At 43.3% G+C, this 15,539-nt stretch overlaps 1 protein-coding gene across 2 annotated transcripts in view; it reads right to left on the reverse strand.

Annotated features, from left to right (window-relative positions):
- spag9b (sperm associated antigen 9b) overlaps positions 1-15,539 on the reverse strand; it is a 285,882-nt gene that overhangs the window by 69,028 nt on the left and 201,315 nt on the right. For both annotated transcript variants that reach the window (XM_060844669.1, XM_060844670.1), the window contains exons 7-8: positions 12,162-12,261; positions 11,473-11,594 (exon numbers count right to left, since the gene is read on the reverse strand). In XM_060844669.1, coding sequence (XP_060700652.1) covers positions 11,473-11,594; positions 12,162-12,261 — 222 coding nt within the window. The remainder of the gene's footprint in view (positions 1-11,472; positions 11,595-12,161; positions 12,262-15,539) is intronic.

A 15,539-nucleotide genomic window follows, 5' to 3' on the forward strand; every position in this document is an offset into this window, starting at 1 on the left:
CCGGTGGCACTTGTGGGCGGCACAGTGGCACAGTGGTTAGCACTGCTGCCTCACAGCGCTTGAGACCCGGGTTCAATTCCCGACTCAGGCGACTGACTGTGTGGAGTTTGCACGTTCTCCCCGTGTCTGCGTGGGTTTCCTCCGGGTGCTCCGGTTTCCTCCCACTGTCACAAAGATGTGCGGGTCAGGTGAATTGGCCATGCTAAATTGCCCGTAGTGTTAGGTAAGGGGTAAATGTAGGGGTATGGGTGGGTTTCGCTTCGGCGGGTCGGTGTGGATTTGTTGGGCCGAAGGGCCTGTTTCCACACTGTAAGTAATCTAATCTAATCTAGATCCTTAGACAGCACCTTCCAAACCCATGACCACTTCCAACTCTAAGGCCAAGGGCAGCAGATACATGGGAACACCATCCCCTGCAAGTTCTCCTCCAAGTCACTCACCATCTAGACTTGGAAACCCATCACCATTCCTTCACAATTGCTGGGTCAAAATTCTGGAATTTGCTCCCTAAGGGAATTTTGAGTCAACCTACAGTAGTTGGACTGCAGCGGTTCAAGAAGGCAGCTCACTACCACCTTCTCAGAGACAATTGGGGTCAATAAATGCTGGGAGAAAGTGAGGACTGCAGATGCTGGAGATCAGAGCTAAAAATGTATTGCTGGAAAAGCACAGCAGGTCAGGCAGCATCCAAGGAACAGGAGAATCGACGTTTCAGGCATGAGCCCTTCTTCAGGAATGAGGAAAGTGTGTCAAGCAGGCCAAGATAAAAGGTGGGGAGGAGGGACTTTGGGGGGGGGGGGGGCGTTGGGGGGTGGAAGGAGGTTAAGGTAAGGGCAATAGACAGGAGTGGGGGTGGGGATGGGGGCGGAGAGGTCAGGAAGAAGATTGCAGGTTAGGAAGGGGGTGTTGAGTTCGAGAGTTGGGACTGAGACAAGGTTGGGGGGGGGGGAAGGGAAATGAGGAAACTGGAGAAATCTCTTGTGGTTGGAGGGTTTCTAGGCGGAAGATGAGGCGCTCTTCCTCCAGCCGTCATGTTGCTATGGTCTGGAGATGGAGGAGTCCAAGGACCTGCATGTCCTTGGTGGAGTGGGAGGGGGAGTTGAAGTGTTGAGCCATGGGGTGGTTGGGTTGGTTGGTCCGGGTGTCCCAGAGGTGTTCTCTGAAACGTTCCGCAAGTGGGCAGCCTGTCTCCCCAATATAGAGGAGGCCACATCGGGTGGAGCGGATGCAGTAAATTTTGTGTGTGGAGGTGCAGATGAACTTGTGGCGGATATGGAAGGATCCCTTGGGGCCTTGGAGAGAATAAGGGAGGAGATGTGGGAGCAAGTTTTGCATTTCTTGCGGTTGCAGGGGAAGGTGCCGGGAGTGGAGGTTGGGTTGGTGGGGGGTGTGGACCTGACGAGGGAGTCACGGAGGGAGTGGTCTTTTCGGAATTTTGATAGGGGAGGGGAGGGAAATATATTCCTTGTGGTGGGGTCCGTTTGGAGGTGGCGAAAATGACGATGGATGATGCAATGTATATGGAGGTAGGTGGGATGGTAGGTGAGATGGTAGGTGAGGACCAGTGGAGTTCTGTCCTGGTGGCAATTGGAGGGGCAGGGCTCAAGGGCGGAGGAGCGGGAAGTGGAGGAGATGCGGTGGAGAGCATCATCAATCACGTCTGGGGGGAAATTGTGGTCTTTGAAGGAGGAGGCCATCTGGGTTGTTCGGTATTGGAACTGGTCCTCCTGGGAGCAGATGCTGCGGAGATGAAGGAATTGGGAATATGGGAGGGCGTTTTTACAGGGGGCAGGGTGGGAGGAGGTGTAGTCTAGGTAGCTGTGGGAGCCAGTCGATTTATAGTAAATGTCCGTGTTGATTCGGTCACCCGAGATAGAAATGGAGAAGTCTAGGAAGGGAAGGGAGGAGTCTGAGACAGTCCAGGTAAATTTGAGGTCGGGATGGAAGGTGTTGGTAAAGTGGAGGAACTGTTCAACCTCCTCGTGGGAGCACGAGGCAGCGCTGATATAGTCATTGATGTAGCGGAGAAAAAGGTGGGGGGTGGTGCCAGTGTAGCTGCGGAAGATGGACTGTTCCATATATCCTACGAAGAGGCAGGTATAGTTGGGGCCCATGCGGGGGTGCCCATGACTACTCCTTTGGTTTGGAGGAAGTGGGAGGATTGGAAAGAGAAGTTGTTCAGAGTGAGGACCAATTCAGTCAGCCGAAGGAGGGTGTCAGTGGGAAAGGAAGAAGCGGAGGGCTTTGAGTCCTTCGTGATGGGGGATGGAGGTGTACAGGGACTGAATGTCTGAGGTGAAGATAAGGCACTGGGGACCGGGGAAGCGAAAATCATGGAGGAGCTTGAGGGCGTGGGTGGTGTCCCGAACATATGTAAATGCTGGCCAGCCAGCGATGCCCAAATCTCACAAATGATTAATAAAAAAATGTTTTCACAACTGTAAAAATCTGTAGTTAAAGTAAACTGTGTATAGTTCTGATAAAGTGTTAAACAAAATCAAACAGAAAATAATGGAAATGCACAGCAAATGGAGTATAGTTCATGGAATCTCAGGTCAAGGTTAGCCTCTTTCTTTCAAGTGATGACAGAACCATGTTTCCATCTCAACTTGTTGGTGTGTTCTATAAATATGCACGATTCACGCGAGCAGACTTCGACATAAGTGGAAAGCTCCAGTTAAAGTGGTATTCTGCCATTTACAACAAACCCCACCAAGAAGAGATAATGTTTTATGTTTTCACAGAAATATTTTTTTTAATTTTGGGATTAAGGTGAATTATGTCACTTTTGGAAAATGAAGCAACCAGTTGTTTTACATTATGCACTCCCAAATTTTAAAATTCACTTCTCAGTGCCAAAGCTCTAATAATACCACCATGAAAACAATGAATTAATTCCTCGAGACATTGGGTAAGACATTTCCATTCTTCACACGTGCACTCTTTGTACATGCAAGACTGCCAAAACTAGTTTGCACTATTGTTTTGTGCTGAGTCAAGATTGCTTTTGGTGTGGATGCTTGCTCACCACACAACATGCTCCACAAAGGATAGTGATAGGCAAGAAGTCTCTTATTCACCGGTGTCAGATTCAACTCAGAACCATGAAGTGAAAAGACAATGTGCTGTTACATCATCCAGATCCCAGTTAATTTGGCTTATTTTCTCATTTAATAATCACCGCGATGATTTGTCAGTACATTCCATTCTCCAGGGCAAGAAAACAACCACCTGAACAACTCCCACAGCAAGGACAACTGTGTCTTAAGACGAGACTGTACTTATGGCCATCCTTAGTTGTTCTGAAAAAGGGTTGGGAGGACTTACGAGAATGGAGTATAAAAGTGCGGAGATTTTGCCAAAAGCTATTAAAAACTTCACTTAGACCATAGCTGGAATACTGTTTTGGGTTCCTTGTTGAAAGAAAAATAGACTAGCATTGGAGGCAATCCAGACGAGGTTCACTGCACTGATTCCAGGTCTGGAGCAACTGTCTTATGGGAATAGGTTGAGTAGACTGTGCCTGTATTCAGTGGAATTTAAAACAATGAGAGGCAACCTTATTAAAACATACAAGATTCTTAGAGGACTTCACAAGGTGGATGAGGAAAGGTTGTATTCCCTTGTAGGGGTATGTGGAACGGCAGTGCATCATCTCACAAAATGAGGTCACACATCAAACACAGAGTTGAGGAGGAATTTATTTTCTCAGAGTTGTGAATTTGTGGATTTCTTTTTAGCACAGAGCTCTCAAGGATGGGTTGTTAAGTATATGCATGGCTAAAACAGACAGATTTTTAATCAGTATGGAGTCGAGGATTATAGGGAAAAGGCAGGAAAATGGAATTGAGGATTATCAGATCAGTTATAATCTGACTAAATGGCAGAACAAACTCGATGAGCTGAATGACCGACTTCTGCTCCATGTCTTATGACCTTATGCTCCTTTAATGATTGCAGGTATGGAATTCCAAATACTGTGGACCAGGCAAGTCAAAGACATACCTTCCCAATGTTTATTCTCTGGAGGGGCCTATGTACCCTTCTTGCACTGATTCCAGATCTGTATCTTTTGAATCATCTTATTCCTTGAACCAGTATGCAGACGCTCAGTTTTTTTAGAATTCCAATCCCTCTTTTCTAGCAACCAGTGAAAAACATTTCCAACTTTATGATAAATGTCATAAATCACAGAGACGGAAATATGGAAGAAACATACAAATCACACAAAATGTCATGAGAAGCACAGTATACAGTATGTGAAAGGATACACACCAGAAAACTCCCCTGGGTTAGCAGCCCAAGAGAAAGGAAGATGAGAAGAAAAATGCGAATTAGCTTGAGAATGAAAACTAACTTTTATCATTAACTACACGTAGTGCACTTAAAGCTGTACTCTTCTGTGTTACGTATAATAGTGATGGAAGGATAGAAGCATGCTTATTTCCAGTCTGCAGCTATAATGCACACAGTGTTGGAAAGCAACAGGGTACCGCTTGGACAAATATGGTGTTCGCAAAACAAGTAATATGCAAAGGATGAAACAGAAAATGGGTTGTATAAGCAAGCATTTCAAAACATCAGATTTGTCTAAGTTCATGTGCATTGCATGCAGAGTCCTTCCTTTGTCTCCTTGTCATACACAGACATAAACTGTTGCATGGCCAATCAGCAGGTTCCGTATGCTAAAAGCGCATGTCCTGTTTGGCCAACTACCTGAACAAAGCCACAAAGATTAATAAATGACAGACAACCAATTAGAATAAGGTTATTGGAAACGCTACAGAAATTCTGGATTAAAGGATATAACAGTTCCTTTTTGTGGGCATGCTATACTTTACACAAAATGTCTTTGCGTTTATGTTAAGTGAAAGATAAGAACAAAGAAAGATAGATATTTCACAAGTTGATGCTGGAAATTGCAGTCAGTCAGGATGAAAGATTCACTGGATTAATGTAGTTGTAACACAGATCAACAGGCACAAATCCATCTCATCTTTCCAGGACTCCACTGCAGCACTCCTTGTAGAGTTTACAGTATACTGAATGAGATTGGTAAACAGCTTTTTATCATGAATCCCCTGTAGTACAAGTTAATATTTCTCACCCCCAGCTTTTATTTTCCATGAGGTAATACTTTTAAAAGCCAAGATGGAAGTCTGTTGAGGAAGACACGACTTTTTGTTAAAACAGTTGGAATCAAAAGGGTGGCAAACCAGGATCCAGTGGTTGGGTGAAGTTAAATTTTGGCTTTAAATCCTTGTTAATCCTAGTAAATGAAGACCAGGACTTCTGCAATCAAATGCTGATTCTGTAGAACGGCTATGATCGTGAGAGTGAGAAAAAAAATACATATGCCAGAAAGACAGTACACGTGTGTGGGAAGAGACAGAGAGAGAGAAAGAAAAAAGGTGTGTGTGTGTGTGTGTGTGTGAGAGAGAGAGAGAGAGAGAGAGAGAGAGAGAGCGAGAGAGAGAGATGGATAGACACAATAACGGAGAGAGAGGTTAACAGAGAGGGACAGAGAAACACTGATAGAGAAAGAGAGTGAGTGTGTGAGGGGGGCTGTTAACAAAATATACATGCATTTGGAAAGGCAAGGACTGATTAGGGATAGTCAACATGGCTTTGTGCATGGGAAATCATGTCTCACAAACTTGATTGAACTTTTTAAAGAAGTAACAAAGAGGACTGATGAGGGTACAGCAGTAGATCTATATGGACTTCAGTAAGTTGTTCAACAAGGTTCCCCATGGGAGACTGGTTAGCAAGGTTAGATCTCATGGAATACGGGGAGAATGAGCCATTTAGATACAGAACTGACTCAAAAGGTAGAACACGGAGCATGGTGGTGGAGGGTTGCTTTTCGGCTTGGAGGCCTGTGACCAGTGGAATGCCACAAGAATTGGTGCTGAGTCCACTACTTTTCGTAATTTATACGAATGATTTGGATGTGAGCTTAAGAGGTATGGTCAGTAAGTTTGCAGATGACACCAAAATTGGAGGTGTAGTGAACAGTAAAGAAATTTATCTCAGAGTACAATGGGATCTCGATCAGATAGGTCAATGGGCTGAGGAGAGGCAGACGGGGTTTAATTTAGATAAACATGAGGTGCTGCATTCTGGGAAAGCAAATCGTAGCAGGACATGTATACTTAATGGTAAGGTCCTAGGGAGTGTTGCTGAATAAAGAGACCTTGGAGTGCAGGTTCATTGCTCCTTGAAAGCAGAAGCGCAGGTAGATAGGATAGTGAAGAAGGTGATTGATATGCTTTCCTTTTTGGGTCAGAGTACTGAGTACAGGAGTTGGGAGGTCATGTTGCGGATGTACAGGACATTGGTTAGGCCACTTTTGGCATACTGCATGCAATTCTGGTCTCCTTCCTATTGGAAGGATGTGGTGAAACATAAAAGGGTTCAGAAACGACTTACAAGGATGCTGCTTGGGTTGGAGATTTGAGCTATAGGGAAACATTGAATAGGCGAGAGCTAGTTTGCCTGGAGCATTGGAGGCTGAGGGGTGACCTTATAGAGGTTTATGAAATCATGACAGGCATGGATAGGATAAATCGACAAGGTCTCTTCCCTGAGGTGGGAGAGTCCAGAACCCAAGGGCATAGGTTTAGGGTGAGAGGGGAAAGATAAAAAAAAAGAGACCTAAGGGCCAACCTTTTCACACAGAGGGTGGTGCATGTGTGGAATGAGCTGCCAGAGGTGGTGGTAGAGGCTGGTACAATTGCAACATTTAAAAGGCATCTGGATGAGTATATGCATAGGAAGGGTTTGGAGGGATATGGGCTGGGTGCTGGCAGGTGGAACTAGATTGGATTGGGATATCTGGTCAGCATGGACGAATTGGACAGAGGGGTCTGTTTCTGTGCTGTACAGCTCCATGACTCGAAGTTAAAAAGTAGGACCTCAGAGGCAGTAATCTCAGGATTGCTACCAGTACCACGTGCTAGTCAGCGTAGAAATGAAAGAATAGGCAGGATAAATGAATGGCTTGAGAGATGGTGCAGGCGGGAGGGATTCAGATTTTGGCACACAGTGACCGGTTCTGGGGAAGGTGGGACTATTACAAATTGGATGGTCTATACCTAGGCCGAACTGGAACCAACATCCGAGGGGGTACTTTTGCTAATGCTGTTGGGAGGGTTTCAACTAATGTGGCAGAGGGATTTGAACCAAATGAGGTGGTGAGTGAACATTAAGGAGGTAGTAAGTAAAACTAGATAATGAAGTCAGTGTGACTAAGGGGAAGAGTAGGCAGGGAGCAGATGATGAATGCCAAGAGACAGGTGGTCTGAGGTGCATTTGCTTAAATGCACGAAGTGTTGTCGATAAGGCAGATGAACTTAGGGCTTGGAGTAGTAGCTGGGAGTATGATGTTATTGCTATTACTGAGACTTGGCTGGAGGAAGGGCATGATCGGCAAATATCCCAGAATATCGATGCTTCAGAAGGGATAGAGAGGGAGGTCAAAGGGGTGGAGGAGTTGTATTACTGGTCAAAGAGGATATCACAACTGTGCTGAAGGAGGGCACTGTGGAGGATTCAAGCAGTGAGGCAATATGGGCAGAGCTCAGAAATGTTAAGGGTGTAGTTACAATGTTGGGGCTGTATTACAGGCCTCCCAACAGCAAGCGTGAGATAGAGGTCCAGAAATGTGAACAGATTATAGAAAGATAGGAGCAACATGATGGTGGCGATAGGAGATTTTAATTTCCCCACCATTGACTGGGATTCACTTAGTGTTAGAGGTCTAGATGGAACAGAATTTGTAAGGAGCATCCAGGAGGATTTTATAGAGCAGTGTGTAAATAGTCCAACTTTGGAAGGGGCCACACTGGACCTGGTGTTGGGGAATGAGCCTGGCCAGGTGGTTGATGTTTCAGTAGGGGATTACTTTAGGAACAGAGATCACAATTCTGTGAGTTTTAGAATATCCATGGACAAAGATGAGAGTGGTCCTAAAGGAAGTGTGCTAAATTGGGGGAAGGCCAACTATAGCTAAATTCAGCAGGAGCTGGGGAATGTAGATTGGAGCGGCTGTTTGAAGGTAAATCCACATTTGAGAGGCTTTTAAAGAGAGGTTGATTAGAGTGCAGGACAGACATGTCCCTGTGAAAATGAGGGATAGAAATGGCAAGATTAGGGAACCATGGATGACAGGTGAAATTGTGAGACTAGCTAAGAGGAAAAAGGAAGCATACATAAGGTCCAAGCGACTGAAAACAGACGAAGCTTTGGAAGAATATCGGTAAAGTAGGACCAATCTGGAATTAAGAGGACTAAAAAGGGTCATGAACTATCTTTAGCAAACAGTGTTATGGAAAATCCTTATCGAATATATTTAGATTGGAGAGCTGGGTGATGAAATGGCAGATGGAGTTCAATCTGGACAAATGCGAGGTGATGCATTTTGGAAGATTAAATTCAAGAGTGAATTGTACGGTGAATGAAAAAGCCCTGGGGTAAATTGATGTTCAGAGAGCTGTGGGTTTTCAAGCAGAAGGTGGCAACGCAGGTCAAAAGAGTGGTTAAGGCGGCATACGGCATGCTTTCCTTGATCGGAAGGGGTATTGAGTACAAGAGTTGGCAGGTCATGTTACAGTGATGTAGGACTTTGGTTCGGCCACATTTGGAATACTGCATGAAGTTCTGATTGCCACATTACGAAAAGGACGTGAGTGCTTTGGAAAGGGTGCAGAGGAGGTTCAACCAGGATGTGGCTGTTATGGAGGGTGCTAGCTCTGAAGAGAGGTTAAGTTAATTGGGTTCACCCACTCAAGGTCAAAGGAGGAAAGTTATGGGTGGAGTCAGAGATTCTTAATGAGTACTTTGCATCGGTATTCATTAGAAAGACAGAGGTTGAGGGACAGCCTGATTGAGGTCTCCAAAATCATGATAGGTATTGGCAGAGTGGATAGCAAGGAGCCTTTTCCCAGAATGGGGGACTCAAATACTCGTAGTCATGAATCCAAGGTGACAGGGGAAAAGTTTGAGAGATATGCATGGAAGGTTCTTCACGCAGAGGATGGTGGATGCCTGGAATGCACTGCCAGTGGAACTGGTAGAGGCATGCTCAGTAGTGTCATTTAAGATGTATCTAGACAGAAATGTGAATGGACAGGGAGCAGAGGGATACAGATCCTTAGAACATAGGTGACAGGTTTAGATAGAGGATCTGGATCAGCACAGGCTTGGAGGATCAACGGACCTGTTCCTGAGCTGCAATTTTCTTTGTTGCTTTGATGTCTTGATAAATCGAAAATTTTAGACTTTCAGCTTTCCTCATGAAAAGATACCAGGAACCTGAAAGCTGAAACCAGGACTGGGACTGCACAAATCAAACATCAGTCAACACCAGACAAATGAACTAAACATCCAGAGTAGAATTTCAATGTGTAAATGATTGTAGTATAGAACATAGAAACATACAGCACAGAACAGGCCCTTTGGCCCATGATGTTGTGCCGAGATTTAATCCTAATGTAAAATATAGTACCTTAACCTATGCACCTTTCAACTCACTGCTGACAATGCACATGTCCAGCAGTCGCTTAAATGTTCCTAATGACTCTGCTTCCACCACCACAGCTGGCAACGCATTCCAAGCACTCACTCCTCTCTGCGTAAAGAACCTATCTCTGATGTCTCCTTTACACCTTCCTCCTAATATCTTCAAACTATGACTTCTCGTACCACTCAATCCGCCCTGGGGAAAAGTCTCTGGCTATTGACTCTATCTATTCCTCTCATTATTTTGTACACCTCGATCAGGTCTCCTCTTTTCTTCCTCCTCCTCTCCAGAGAGAAATTTCTGAGCTTAGTTTTGGTACAGTGAGTATGATTTTCTGGTCTCCTCCTGATCAGAAAGATGTTATGAAATTTGAAAGGGTTCAGAAAAGATTTCCAAAGATGTTGCCAGGGCTGGAGGATTTGAGCTTTTGGGAGAGGTTGAATAGGCTGAGGCTGTTTTCCTTGGAGCGTCGCAGGCCGAGGGGTGACCTTATAGAGGTTTATAAAATCATGAGGGGCGTGGATAGGATAAATACACAGTGTTTTCCCTGTGGTGGGAGAGTCCAGAACTAGAGGGCATAGGTTTAGGGTGAGAAGGGAAAGATATAAAAGAGACCTAAGGGGCAGCTTTATCACGCAGAGGGTGGTGTGTGTATGGAATGAGCTTCCAGAGGAAGTGGTGGAGACTAGTACAATTCCAATATAGAAAAGGCATCTGGATGGGTCTATGAAGAAGAAGGGTTTGGAGGGATATGGCAGTCGGGACTAGATTAGGTTGGTATATCTGGTTGGCATGGAAGAGTTGAACCAAAGGGTCTATTTCCGTGCTGTACATCTCTATGACTCTAGACAGCTATTCCTGCGTATTTTTTGCATTGCATGTGTAAGGACTGAAATGCTCCTCAATTAGCCAGTGTTTTATGCTGCAACCTTATCAATATTTGTGGAAACATCATCGATACGTCAAAACATACCCTTCCCCATTAGAAAACCATGAACCAGATTTGATCTTCTGCCCTGCTCCAGGGTGAAAGGTTACATCAGGGCAATCATCAGCATCTTCTGTAATGGTATCCTTCAATCTGTTTTGCATTAGTTTTCAAATTGGGCCACATGAATGTTTACGAGATTGAGGTCTATAGCTTTTTGGTGAAGCGACACAAAAGGTTTGGATGTTTAAGAAATTTATATATGCATTGAGCTGTGTAGAATTCCAGAACACAGAGTCAAATGAGTTCTTGAGAGCAAAATTTGCTTAAAAGATAAACATAGCAAATGATCTTCCTGGTATTAAAATGTTTAACTTGAATTTCATTGGTAATAAGGATGTACTTTTGATCATAAAGCAAGCAAAGGAAAGCTTTTGGACAGGTGAATATAAAGCACCATAACCAAAACAATTAAAAAGAAAACTTATTTTACACGATGATATTGGAAGCAGTCCTGAACTGCAGTGCTATTTTCCATATAAGCTACTGGTCGAAAGGTAACTGTGCACACAAGTAAATACCTTTCTGGCCAGAAATTTTAAACTATATTCAATTTCTGAGAGATAAAGTGTCATTAAGTCTACTTCAAAGCAGAGATTGCATGAAAAAAGCTGATTTTTTTTCTAAAAAATATATTGCAGACTTTTGAGGGCCCAAAATTGCATTGTCAATCTAGTCTGAACACAAAGTAGAGCAGCAAACAACCCCAGACCGACTGACAATTGCTATTCTATAATTAATTTCTAGAGAAGTAACAATTTAACAGGTCTGACTTGCAGAGTTCAGTACATTTTTACCCACTAGAGGGAGGAGTAGCAACTTACCCTCTGTTGGGAGAGATACAGCAAGCAGTTAACTGTGCAGGGGCCTCAGGTTTCCACATGCTCTAGACCAGCATGCTCAGAAATCACTTTAGCTACATGGGGACAATCATATTTAAATGAGGCTGCATTTTGCTTACCAAGCAAATTTGCCCCCTCATCCACGTCACCAATCAGTTCAGAAGCAGACTGGGACAGTTCATCAAAAATAGATTCTGTGTTCCGATCAAATGCCTTATTCTCTATTCCCTGGCTTGGCGTGCTGTGAAAAACATAAAAGCAGAAATTAATCCAGTTTATCAAAGATTTCTGAACTATCTGGAGTAGCGTGGGACTAATATCTATAATTAGTAAACAAACAGCAGAATTGTAGAAATAATAGGCATAGTCTTGAACTGAATAACTCTGGGTTCCTAAGTAATAAATCAATATTTTTCAAATATCCAGTTCTTAAAAATTACTTCTCCATTATTTCACATATCAGTTGCTCTATTCTGTCAAGTAAAGATCCCAAATTAATTTTGGATTAACCTCAAGAAAGGGCAGAGAAAATGGGCCTTTTTCTCATCAGAATTTCTGACGAAAGGCCACAGGCCTGAACTACACACGGCACAGATATTACCTGGCCTGACGGTTTCCATCATTTTCTGGTTACACTTTAAATGGAAATGTATAGTGATGTTATAGCTGCTGTAACCGTGCCCATAAGGCCAACGTACAATGAAGTATTTTCACTAGCTGAACTCAAAGAATGATAGGTGAATCAACTGTTAAAATTAAGTTGGGAACATGTCAATATTTTAAGATAAACAGTAAATTTTACACTCACCTTGCTCCTTTGTACCCACTAAGATCACGATCCATATCTAATTCGGGTGTCGAGTCAATGATGGCCTGAACGTCAGATTTGTCTTCATTTTCAATCATACCTTCAACATTAACATGTCTGTGAGTCTACATGACAGACGAATAATCTGGACTGTATGCATCAGATACATACTTACAATCGTTGACATGAAGGAGCAAATCAAGTATCAGAAACTAAAGTAACTAATTTTGGGAAAACCTTTAAACAGGATGAATCATTTTATTGGTAATTTCTGGTAATTGAGGTTCTCAACTGCACCAGCATACTCAACAGAAAAATAAAGCTAAAACATGGGTCTTTACATGCTAAAGGGGTGTGTTTCAGCCCAAGGTGTCAGTGTCTGCTCTTTCCTGGAGCAATCCAAAACTATTCCCCTTGCCCTCCCCCAGCCTTGTAATTCATTTGCTTCCAATATTCAATAATTTTCCCTGAACAATGCAAAGGTCTTTGTCATAACCACACTAAGAAAACGCATTCCATGATCTGACAATGTGATGTGCAAGTATCTTCTAATATTTTCCAATTTTCCTAATCTCTTCCCACTGTTCTAGGACAAGAAATATTCCCATTAATGATGTCCTCCATGCAGTAAGAAGTGTCCACAGCGTCGTGTCTATTCGCACTTATCCACCAGAGCAAACTTTTGAAGGAAACATTGCAATTGTTTCTCATTCTGCATCTCAGCCATTGGTGCAGGATCAGAAACTGGGCACTCCGACAACTGGTGATATTTCTTAATTAGGGCAGATAACTTAAAAGTTCTAAGTTTATAAAAGCTGACTGTAAGAGTTTTGTTTTTTAGAGACAACATATTAAAATTCAGATAATGTCTGCTCTTTTGTAAAGATGAAACAAAGCCAGATGTTTTGAACTAAAACTTCCTAAATGTGCAGAATTTGTTCAACTGCGAGTGCATTTGAGACGTTTTTCTGCGCATAGTTCATTGCATTACAATCATAGTCCAGAGTGTGAGAAAGGCACCCAGTGTTCACCACTGTTTTAAGTCCAAAGTTAGGAAGCACAGTAGGTGTATTTAAACTAGTTTTTGTTTTTAACACTTCTGTATGCCTATCCCCATCCGAAAAGAAAGTGGAAAGAACAAATTCATTTTTTACAGCACTTTTTGTGACTCCAGGGATCCTAAAACACTTTGTTCAGCTGAAGAATTACATTTGAAATATAGTCACTGTTAACATGGAAAAAATTCACAGCCAATTTGCACAAAACATTCTATTACATAGAACATTACAGTGCAGTACAGGTCCTACCAGCCCTCGATGTTGCGCTACCCTGTCATACTAATCTGAAGCCTATCCCACCTACACTATTCCATGTACATCCATTTGCCGACTTAAATGCACTTAAACTTGGCGAGTCTACTACCGATGCAGGCAAAGCATTCCATACCCTTACCATTCTCTGAATAAAGAAATTACCTCTGACATCTCCCCCACCTCACTTTAAAGTTGTGCCCCCTCGTGTTTGCCATCCCCATACTTGGAAAAAGGCTCTCCATGTCCACCCTATCTAACCCTCTGATTATCTTGTAGGTCTCTATTAAGTCAACTCTCAACCTTCTTCTCTCTAACGAGAACAGCCTCAAGGCCCTCAGCCTTTCCTCGTATTGACAGCAGCGATGTTGGTTCAGGTATAAAAACTGGTCAGAAAACTTAGTCAGTTCCCTGGCTTGTTAGACAGTGCCATGGATTTTTTTCACCTCCACCATTGATGCACAGTATGAACCATCTACAAAATATACTGCATAAACTCACCAAGGGCAACAGATGCAAGGGAACACCAGTAGGGGCATCTTCCCTTTCAAATCACAACATCCTGACATCCATATATTGCTGCTCCTTCACTGTTGCTAGGTCAAAATCCTAGAACTCTCTCCCAAACAGCACTGTCGGTGCACCTACACCATTTGGATGATAGCAGTTCAAGAAGGCAACTCATCACCACCTTCTTGATAGCCATTAGGATTGCGCAATAAATTCTGGTCATCCGAACAACACCACGTCCTATGGACAAATGTTTTAAAAATACAATCCTACCTGGAGAGCCAATACATTGGTAGCTTGACTCCATGGTGCTATTCAAGTGCCAGCCTTAATGGTTACTATGAGCAAGTTATTTAACCATGGACAATGTCAAAGCCAAGCCAACTTAATTTTTATTTCTAGCCACATAAATGTATTTTCAACTAGGGGTTAACAGAAACCAATAGGTTTATGAATAGTTCAAACTACCTCATCTATGGCGGAACTCATTCTCTCACCACAGTTATGCTCAGCTGACTCAGTATAGGTCAAAGATGCAATCTAAATGCACCTATTTCTAGTCGGGATTTAACCAGTTCACACAGACATGGTTGCATTACAGATATTGTGTTGGAAACTGTTGATCCCAGCCAGTGTTCCTTTGCTGCCAGCAGTATTATCCTCCATTATGTTGTGGAATGTCTATTTAAAAATATATTCTTAAAAGAGCTTTATCCCTACAGCAATGAATTCCTTAGGGTGTAGCTTTGCTCGCTGAGCTGTAGGTTTGATATCCAGACGTTTCATTACCTGGCTAGGTAACATCATCCGTGGGGACCTCCAAGTGAAGCGAAGCTGTTGTCTCCTGCTTTCTATTTATATCTTTCTCCTGGATGGGGTTCCTGGGGTTTGTGGTGATGTCATTTCCTGTTCGTTTTCTGAGGGGGTTGATTGATGGCATCTAGATCTATGTGCTTGTTTATGGCATTGTGGTTGGAGTGCCAAGCCTCTAGGAATTCTCTGGCATGTCTTTGCTTAGCCTGTCCCAGGATAGATGTGTTGTCCCAGTCGAAATGGTGGGTTTTTTTTATCCGTGTGTAGGGCTATGAGGGAGAGGGGGTTGTGTCTTTTTGTGGCTAGCTGGTGTTCATGTATCCTGGTGGCTAACTTTCGTCCTGTTTGTGGCAGTCCTTGCATGGAATTTTATAGATGACGTTGGTTTTGTCCATGGGATGTACTGGGTCTTTTAAGTTTGTTAGTTTTGTTTGAGAGTGTTGGTGGGTTTGTGTGCTACTAGGATTCCGAGGGGTCTCAGTAGTCTGGCTGTCATTTCTGAAACTTCTTTGATGTATGGTAAGGTGGTTAGGGCTTCTGGCTGTGCTTTGTCTGCTTGTCGTGGTTTGTTCTTGAGGAATCTGCACAGTGTTTTTTGAGTATCCGCTCTTCTTGAATATGTTGTATAGGTGGTTCTCCTCTGTTTTTCGAAGTTCGTCTGTGCTGCAGTGTGTGGTGCCTCGTTGGAATAGTGTTCTGATACAGCTTCGTTTGTGTGTGCATAGATCTAGCACATAGATCTAGA

This window comes from Hemiscyllium ocellatum, chromosome 25, assembly GCF_020745735.1.
Source record: "Hemiscyllium ocellatum isolate sHemOce1 chromosome 25, sHemOce1.pat.X.cur, whole genome shotgun sequence".
In the NCBI taxonomy this organism is placed as follows: domain Eukaryota; kingdom Metazoa; phylum Chordata; class Chondrichthyes; order Orectolobiformes; family Hemiscylliidae; genus Hemiscyllium; species Hemiscyllium ocellatum.